The 9728-nt window shown below is 40.6% G+C and overlaps 1 protein-coding gene across 1 annotated transcript; it reads right to left on the bottom strand.

Moving 5' to 3' along the window:
- Nucleotides 1–1793: 1793 nt before the first annotated feature.
- On the bottom strand, nt 1794–5215 carry nr4a2a (nuclear receptor subfamily 4, group A, member 2a). The gene is made up of 7 exons (XM_053328525.1): nt 5129–5215; nt 4046–4917; nt 3472–3601; nt 3128–3291; nt 2517–2719; nt 2174–2352; nt 1794–2050 (listed from the first exon to the last, which is right to left on the bottom strand). Exons 2-7 carry the CDS (start codon nt 4913–4915, stop codon nt 1794–1796), a joined length of 1803 nt encoding a protein of 600 aa, XP_053184500.1. The 5' UTR covers nt 4916–4917; nt 5129–5215.
- Nucleotides 5216–9728: the final 4513 nt, after the last annotated feature.

Here is a 9728-nt window from a genome sequence, read left to right as displayed (position 1 = left end):
TCTTTAAAATGGTCGTTTAAAATTTGTACTTTATGTTGGATCCAAACGAAGAGTAGCGACTCATATGATTTAATTCCTTTGTCAAATAAGATGAAACTGGGTTTTAGCAGACTGTTAAGGTTTAATAAAGGAGTTTTTTTACATTCCTCAAATATTAGAAATATAGACAAGCATGCAGGAGGGAAACTTTTAGCTTTTTCTAAAATTAGATGTGTGTTAAAATGTCATTTTGATGACTGGAAGATTTACGCTCTGCAGACGTAAATTAAACGGATGAAATTGTGTAATAATAAATAATATGTGCATTTAAAAACACCAAATCTAACTTAAAATAAAACCAGTAGGCCCATCACACACATCCATCATTTTAAACCCATAAATTCATATTTAGTTGAAGTAAAAGAAAAACGAATTATTGTGTTTTAAAATATGAGTTTTAGCGCAAACAGGCCTGTGAGCGCTGATCACAATGATTCAAGTTTCAAGTTTGGAATCAAATTGTCTTTGTTATAGTTAATATCTTATTTGGGACAGATTTTGAATGATGACCTAATTATTTGGAAGGATACATTCATATCAGAGAAACTATTTGGCAAAGAATTGATTTAAAAGTTTTATTTGTAAACATTAAATATTTCTTTCTCTAAAGTTTTTTTTTTGTTTTTTGTTTTTAAATTGCGGCACCAAACGCGTTACAGAAGTACATCATGATGTCAAAGATGTGGGCCTATCATCACACACTCATGAACCTCTGATTTAAATGATGGAGCTTTTTTTTCCATTTCCAACTGTGTCAAATCATAGAACTACCTATAGACGTTTATAAGACATGAAACATAGACAACGTGCTCAGCATGAACTTGGATGGTTTGAAATCGTTTAAATTGCACCATGCTTAGTGTAGCTCTTGGCAATAGAAATAATAAATATATAGAAACGTTTATATTCAACAGCAACAATACTTACAGCACATACAAACAAGGAATGTCTGACAGTTTTACAAACACCATGGGTCCCTCATTTTCTATACAGATGAGATATTTTTCCACATATGCGTCAAAAGGAGTGCCATAACTACGAATCTGTATCAAATCTAGCAGACTACATAGTGTCCGGTATATATTATATATAGACATCACCTCAGCAAGTGCCTATAAAAGAAAACAAAAAGGGGAAACCAAATAATAATAATAATAATAATAAACCTGGAACATGCGTTGTCTTTTCTGGATACTTGTGGGATCCTGTCAGAAACACATAGGCACGAGTCAGAACAGAAAAAAAACTAAATTAAATCTTTTTTCATTATAACAAACTTTGTACACATGTTATAAATCGATGCATTTGGAGGCATCACATAATCTATCATAATATACAGTGTGTTTGTGCGTGTGCGTCCATATATATAAATGGAATATATTACATCTGAGTATGCTGAATCAGTAGAGCTGATGTTAAATAAACAGGGATTGCAAAACCGGATTAACTTTGTTGACAATTTGTCCACTGGAGAAAATTTCCCGTCATGATTCACTCGTTTGCACAAAGAAAAAAAAAACATTTTCAAGGAATTAAAATGCCTACACAGCAATAAAAACTTTCTGTCTCTTCCTCCTGTTAGTCTTTTTTTTTTAATTATTATTATTTTGTATGAATCCTTACTCATAATATAGTGGTTGTTCTATCAGCCTACGGAGCTTGCAAATAGTCGGAAATCATAATGTTAAAAATCTGTCAAGTCTGACCCAAACAGTCTTTTGAAAGTTCTTTGAGGTCTCGCCATCGAGTCAGACTCAGAAAGGTAGGGTGTCGAGGAAAAGTTTGTCAATTATTGCTGGCGGAGGGACTAGATCTTCTAGTTTTAAGTAAAAGATACGCTGCAGACCTTGGGTACATAGTGTGCGGAGTTCAGGGAGCTTTCCCAAGAGTTTTGACAAGTAGTTTGGACGATTCAATCCACCGCCATTGAATGTCACTTGATCTTTGAGGCAGTTGACTATCTTGTTTTGAAGATCCTCGACTCTCTTGGGTTCCTTAAGCCCGTGTCGCTCTGAAATAGAAACACATCAAGAAAGAAAAATATGAGAGGGAGTCATTATAAATTGGGGATTTTTAACATGCGTTATAAAGAAAGGCAAGAGTTGGCAAAAGGAGCAGCCGCCTTTTTACGCACCTGTTACCATGGCCAGCGCTGCGATGCAGGAGAAAGCTGAGATGTCTATGTTCATGCTCTGCAAGTTGGAAGAAAACTCCACGATCGCATCCACCCACTCCCCAAATCCACGGACGCATTGTAGCCGGTGTAACACCACTCCATTACAAAAAATAAGTTTGCCTTCCACCGGGTTGGACCTATAATTAATAACAAAAATCCCATTAATTACGCTCGGCAATAAATTTAAGAGCCTTCTAATTATTGGGCAGCTAATAAAACCAAACAAAGCAATGAAGCTTGAAAAAGGGGCTGGTGATGATATAAAGCCCAGATTGTTTTATTTAGTAATTACGCCGCTCACCTGTACGCCAGCCGCAGGACAAAAAGTTCAAGGAAGGCTGATTCGAAGAGGAGATCCTGATCTTGCTTCGGTAGATCAGAAAAGCCAGGGATCTTCTCCGCCCAGCCCCGGATGATCTCCATGGAGCCCGTCAGGAGATCATAGAACTGCTGGATGTGCTGAGTGTTGTCTCCAGCCATTTGGTAGTCAGGGTTAGCCTGGAACTGGAATTTAATTTAAACAGCGCCTTAATGAGGTCCTTTAAAATATATAATCCGTGAAATTGCAAATGCCCATTTCCAAGAGAGCGAGGGAGCTTTTTTACTATTAAAATTCAAGTCTGCCTTTTATTAAGTTCTCTATTTCAACGCAATTTACTAAAGAAAAAAAGATGCCACATTAAAAAAGTCTGACAGAGTTAAGAAATCAACATAGGCCTTTTACAGAAGACTTTCGAGGTAATATGTTGTTATCTATAAAATGAACTCATTTAAAAAGGCAGTCAATCTTGTTGCTCCTTCTGTTTTCACCCAAGAGTAATAGCTGCTGACTTTTTTTTTCCTTTTTAAGTGCTGTGTGTGTGTGTGTGTGTGTGTGTGTGTGTGTTTTATTTCTTAGATAGTTGTACTTACTCTGGAGTAGTCCAAAGCTGACATGGAGGGGTTGGAGTCCACATGGGCCCTAACAAGTGCGCTTATGAGGCTCACCGGTGGCGACGGAGGGGAGGGCTCCTGGGGGCTTTTAGGTTTGGATGGCAGGCGTCCTCTTCGACCTTTCAAATTATCCGTTCGGACAACTGTGTTAGGAGAAATACATTCAACACACATCAATATGCATTTCTATTGTCGTGCGTAACAGCTTAAACATTAGTCAAATAACTATCCAACACTGTATTACGCGTATGACTTTCTCAGCATGTCAGTGTGGAAACATAAACTACTGCTCTAAAATAATTCAAAGCATGGCCTTTACATACCTTCTCTCACCATTCCGACGACAAGGCACTTTTGGAAACGGCAGAACTGGCAACGATTTCTCCGGCGTTTGTCAACAGGACAGTTTTTATTTGCTAAACACACGTATTTTGCATTTTTCTGGACGGTGCGCTGGAAAGAAAGAAAGACAAAAAGGGTCACTCTATAGGCCTATTTTTTAAGCTCTGTAACAACACGGACTGTGGATTGCTGTAAAACTGATACCAACAAGAAAACAAATGAAAAGAAGCTATAAAATCTGTCTCATCTCCTGTTTGGGACTTTGTTGTATGCGCCCAACAAGAGGGAATGTCAGCAAATATACATTGGTGGCGATTCATATTTTACTTACAGTTTGACATCAGCTATGTGTCAGGTGTGATTCATGTGTAAAGTGTTTTTACGCACACAATTGAAGGTGTTGCTTGGTTTTATTTAGTTCAGTCCACAAAGAATTATGAAATGTTTAGGCCGTGTTGTGTGTTATTATTTTGAACTGTATAATAAGGATCTCACAGCACATCTTTCGTGTACTAACAGTAATACTGATTCATGATCGCTGTCATGTCAGCCCACCTTGAAAAATCCTTTGCAGCCCTCGCAGGTTCTCACTCCATAATGCTGGCAGGCTGCGTTGTCCCCACATACCGCACACAGACCCTCGTTTGACGGAGATCCTCGGGACGGGGGCGATGGCACTTGGCTGTCCACCAGCTGGTGCCCGTGGCCGAGCTGCAGGGAGTGGGGAAAGGCCAGACCAGCCTGTTTCCTTATAGCGCTAGGAACCGCGAAACTCTGGCCGTCCAGGCCGCGGTGCGCACCCGGGTTGTCGTGGCCCATGGAGACGTGCAGCGGCCCGTCGAACCGCATCTGACAGCTGGAAACAGGAGTACCGGGAGGGGACTGCTTGAAGGAGAAGAGCGAAAGCCTGGACACCGGATTCTTGCGCTGGTCCATCATATGAGACGTTGCCGCAACATAGTTCTGGTGAAAACTGTGGAGGGAGCCAGGGTCCTCCCACATGTGATTAGGCTGAACCTGGAAGTTTGGCGTACTCGGGGCATGAGGCGAGGAGGGTTTGAAGTACATAGGCCCAGAGTGAGCCATCATTTCTTCTGACTGAGGTGGCAGGTGGCTCTGCTGGTGGTAGTTATGCATCTGGACGTCCTCCACCTTGATAGAGGACTGCTCTCCAGAGTGGGGCATCTGATACAGACAGGGCGGTTTAACGTCGTAACTGGTGGTATAGTTGTCCATGAATGTACTGAAACTCGGGAGAGAAGTGGTGGCTGTGATCTCAGTATTGGTCAAGTCCATGCTAAACTTAACAAACTCGGGTGTTAAGAAGTCGCAGCTGTATTCTCCTGCGGTGTGGTAGCTGTAGCTCTGGGAGGCAGGACTAGCTCCTTGAGGTGATGATCCATACTGAGCCTGGACGCAGGGCATGGCTGGAAACCAGAGAGACACAACTGATGAGAATTTCTTAAATATTTGTTCACATTTTGAAAAAGGTTTCGTACTTCATTTAATCAACTTTTACTTTTTTTTCTTTACAAAATATGTATGAACAGTGCTTTACATCTGAGCATTTTCATGATACAATAAGACAAAACCCTATAAATCAGCGTTTAATATTTGTAAATAATTGACATGTTTTACCTCAAGTCTTCTGACAGTTTTTCGGTGACACTTGAAATGAGAGACGTCAGGAGGTGTTTGGGCGTCTGTGTTCAAGAAGGCGGCTCTGTTCTGGTTCTTCCCCTAATAAAATAAATAACTTTGACATTTGCTACTTCATAAAATAAAACAATATCTTAATATGAACACCAGATTTAACTCGAAGCCAGAATCAGCGTGCACAGTTTGCGCACAATTTCTACTTGAGCACAGCATTTTGCATCATTTCAGAAAAAAAAATGCTAAATTAGTACGGACATATTCTTCACATATTGCCCTGTAAATCAAACATCATATGTCTTCTTTTTATTTTATTCTTATTAAATGTGGAGCTGCCCGGCACGAACAGACCAACTTCGCGCACTTGACATCAGTGCCAACTTGTCTAAGAAGCAAAAAGTTAAATCCTCGTGAAAATATCAGTCACACTCACATACATGAACAAGCTCAACCAGACTCACTTCTTTGTAATTTCAGTTTAAAAGTGACAAAAAAATAAAATTTATACGTCTCGGAGGACGCGCCGTAAGTGAAGCGCAGATGAAGATGAGTGAATCTTACCTTTTTCACATCAGGATCGTGGCTTTCAATCCATGCGATAAGCACGCAAGGGGTATTCATCAATTTCGGTAAAAGCTCCAAATCATGAGGGTCGGTACCCAACAACGCCAAGGCAGGCAAACCGTGTGACTCCGCGCACTGACAGCGACACAAGCTTCGACTACCCAGTCTGGCCAATGTGGCTTTGTTTATGTGAGCTCTGGATACCATGGCCCACGTGTTTCACAGCGTGACGTCATTGGCGTCGACACAGACACGGACCAATCCGCTTGGGAACTTTCTCAAGCCCCAATTTTTCTGGTGAGTATGTTTGTCTTGTGGTATGTGTTCTATGTTGCTTCCCACATGGACATTAGCTGAGATGTAGTGGAGAGTAAACCCACCTAAACTCTGCTCAGACACCTTTCTGTTTGCACAAGACTTAAGTCAGGCTTGTTTTAGGTTGACATTAATCTCTGTGCTATGTGACTTCATTGTATTTATCACAGGACTGCAAAGTAAATGATGCAGGTTATGATGATCTCTTAGGGTTTTTTTTTCTTTCTTCAGGTCATGATGGAGCCACGTTTGTTTTCTCATTCATTGAGTGTAAATGGAGACAATTCATTTAATATTTCACACATTTCTCACATACAACAAAGGTTTCACTTTTAGTTTTCAGCAGGCCAACATGTAATCTTCCCCCCACTCTGCTATATATAACACTCACATATATAAAGCTCACAGATTGTACCGTCTCTACGGACTAATATTGAGTCTATTTATTGCCTGATTGTTGTTATTTTAGTGTGGATTTGACATGCGTGTGTATTGGCACATCTAGGCACAGTTATGTCACAATGAGGCTGAGATGCCAGACTCACAACACTTGCATGAAATAGGCCTAATGAAGCGGGGGGGTCAATATTATTCTTCGTTATCGTCTTGACAGGATTTCTGTATTTCAATTGTGTTCCAAATTTAGACCTCAGATGGGGTGGGGTTTTGTCGTGGTGGGCAGCCTATTCATAGCTGGTAGTGTATGTGCGCTGCTTGGAGGAGGAAGAGGGGATAATTAGTGGGCCTGTAGCCAGTTGTCATTGGGGAACCAATTTAGTCTCCAGAGAGGGAAACGTGATAGGACGGGCAGAATGGAGAGTGACGCAGAAAACGCTCAAGTTGACGCAGTCGCCAAAATAATCTTTTGGCCTTATTGTTCTGCAGCGATGGAGTTACTGATCTTATTGTAATCTTACACTAACACCTTGTAGCCAATCACGTTGGCCTAAATTTTATAGATGCATACAAGACTGGGAAGCAATCCAATGTGGTGGTGGGGGGCATATGTGAAGATATGTAGAGATCCGGGGCCTACATGCCTGTAAAAACATCTTACGCAGCATAGTGTTATTTCTAGTGGAGAGATACTTTCATATGTGAACCACAGAGCAGCCATCAGCCTCAGAGCAGCTCTCACTGACCTGTACTCTGTGCACACAATGACAGAATGAAAAAAAACGGTATAGCATGGTTACACTCACCTCTAGAGGACACTATTGTTCACTAGCCATACATCAAGCAGCTTCTGTTTCTTACAATTAACCTTTTAATTAACCTAACCCCATTAAGGCTGTGTTGTCACGCCCAGTCGCTTTCAGGTGGGTTCCATGGCAGGATTTGTAAATTACAAAGTCCTCACACTGCACTATGCACATTCAGAAGTAAAATAATATGGTAGAAGTAGATTTTTTTTTTAAAGTAACTATCTTGACCTCTTCCTCGCCTTCACGGTCACTGGATAACATTTCACCTGCATCTTTTTAAGGAGGCTTCCTTTCAGTGTGCACTTCAGCCACAAATTAAATCCACTGACACACAAAGAACTTAACTATTTTATGTTAAAACATCGATAGTAGGACGCTGGTCACACTGCGCGTATCCGCTGTGTTATCCTTTCACGTTTAGAGTTTACAATGAAAACACAATTAATAGTTTAATTAGCCATTTCACCGAAGAATAATTAACTTCCCATTTAAGTGCGCAATTAATTGACAGTCATTTGAAAGTGAGAAGTTGGATTCCATCGCAAAGAAGTTATTTTGCGAGACTGTATTTTTAAGTTTGAAGGTATGTCAACTGATGTTACCAGTTTTAGTGTGCGTATGTGCCTGTGTGTGTGAGAGTGACAGTGAGGGAGGGAGATGCATCTTTTTTTTAATTGGCTTACATTTAAGTTATTCATTTCTCTGCAAGTGGTATCGAGAAATCTCCATTCGTGGATAAGAAATCATCGTCTTCTCAAGGTCACAGGATGTTTATGGATCCAAGGTGCAGTCACACCAGCCACCTTTTAAAGCAGCAAACTGAGCAGAGATGACCGGTTCCCTCTTCAGGTCTGATTTGCTGGACGGGATGTCCATCATGAGCCAGTTACTTCCTAATTTGCCTCCATATGGCCAGCTATTACTGGCAAAGACACCGGTTGTTTAAGAGGCATGTCCGTAATCCAACTCCAGAGCGTTTTTTGGGCACTGCACCACAGCATCAGCTCCACCCTATGGACGAATTATAGCAATGTGAGTAGCCTCCATGAGCATCACATGGCTTTTGTCCCACAATGTGTCAATTGTCCTATTACACCCAGTTACAAAGTGATCTGACAATGATATAGACTCACAAAATGACTGGATATGGCCATGTCCGGTGATAAAAGAATATTCAGATCCTTGATTGAGAGTAGTAATACCACAAATGGATAAAAGCACCAGCTCTGCAAGGTATGGAAGTGATAGCAGAGAAATGTAGCTGCATGTAACTGATCCAGGTGAAGCAATAGGTGAGACAGTTTTTGCTGTTAGTTTAACCAAGGAAATTCTGCATATTTCAAAAGGTCATTGCATGTTTTGTTTGCAATACCTTACCTGTGAAAATTGTTTTGGAGTAAAATGACTATTTCCCTCTGAAATATAGTAGAGCACAAGTAGAAAATAGCAGAAAAGCACCACTGCCTCAAATATGGATAAAGCACATTTCTGGACAAACTTGGAAAAGGCTTGAGGAAAGCTGCTGAAATGTGCTTTACTAAAGTGCCTTCCACTTCCTTTAATTGCTTAACCATTGTTACAACTTAATATTACTTTGTCTATTAAGTCATTTCTTTTCTTTCTTTTTTGTAAACTACAAACTTGGGGGTGGGAGGGTTGCTCCTGAAACTGTATCCTAGTTAGGTAGGTCCCACAAACCTCATTTCATTTCTAAGCACCAGCAGGTATCAAACTTTCTGAGAATTGAACAGCCCGACCCTGAAGGCATCCCTTTGCTCAGTGTCTTCTTTCCATTTCTAGATTCCCATTTTACAAGCTTAAATGTCTACTTAATATGCTTTAATGCCTGCTCTTTAGAGCCGGGGAGCACTTCATCACTTTTATACACCTTTATATAACACACTGTTAACTAGCAATGCCTTATGGAACAGCTTGTCTTGCAGCTGGAAGGCGCCTCCATCGCATGATGGAGGTACCTGTTCACCATTCACAATGAGACAGTAAAATGGGAATAGAGGCCTGTGCATACTGCTGCTGTCTATATCAGTCAATGATGAATATTCATGAATCACAGTGTCATGACATGCTCTGTAATTGGCAGCAACATTAGTAATGACACTGCTGGTATCAAGTCCCTGCATATTCATGTGGTGGGGCAATATTTCCTCGTGGTGCTGTGTTTTTTTTTCTCTCTCTCCTCCTGAAAGTGAAAATGTATTCTGAAGCTGCAGGTGTCCCTGGTTCCACAATCAATTGCTGGCTGGATTGTGCCCCAGTGGAAATCAGACAAACCATTAGTTTCTTTGTCAATCTCTTTGATTAATAATATATCTGAATTATAAAAGGTTCAGAGGACTCTAAATAGTTTAAAGTGAATCTCTTCATAATAGTTATTAATGCAGACCTGAAGGACTCCTACATACCACAGTACTGCCATTGGCAATTGGGTGTTTAAAAGATCATAGGTAATGTATTGATTGCCGAACAGATTTATTATA

The sequence above is a fragment of the Scomber japonicus genome, chromosome 11 (genome assembly GCF_027409825.1).
Source record: "Scomber japonicus isolate fScoJap1 chromosome 11, fScoJap1.pri, whole genome shotgun sequence".
NCBI lineage: Eukaryota > Metazoa > Chordata > Actinopteri > Scombriformes > Scombridae > Scomber > Scomber japonicus.
This window is presented reverse-complemented; position numbering and strand designations above follow the sequence as displayed.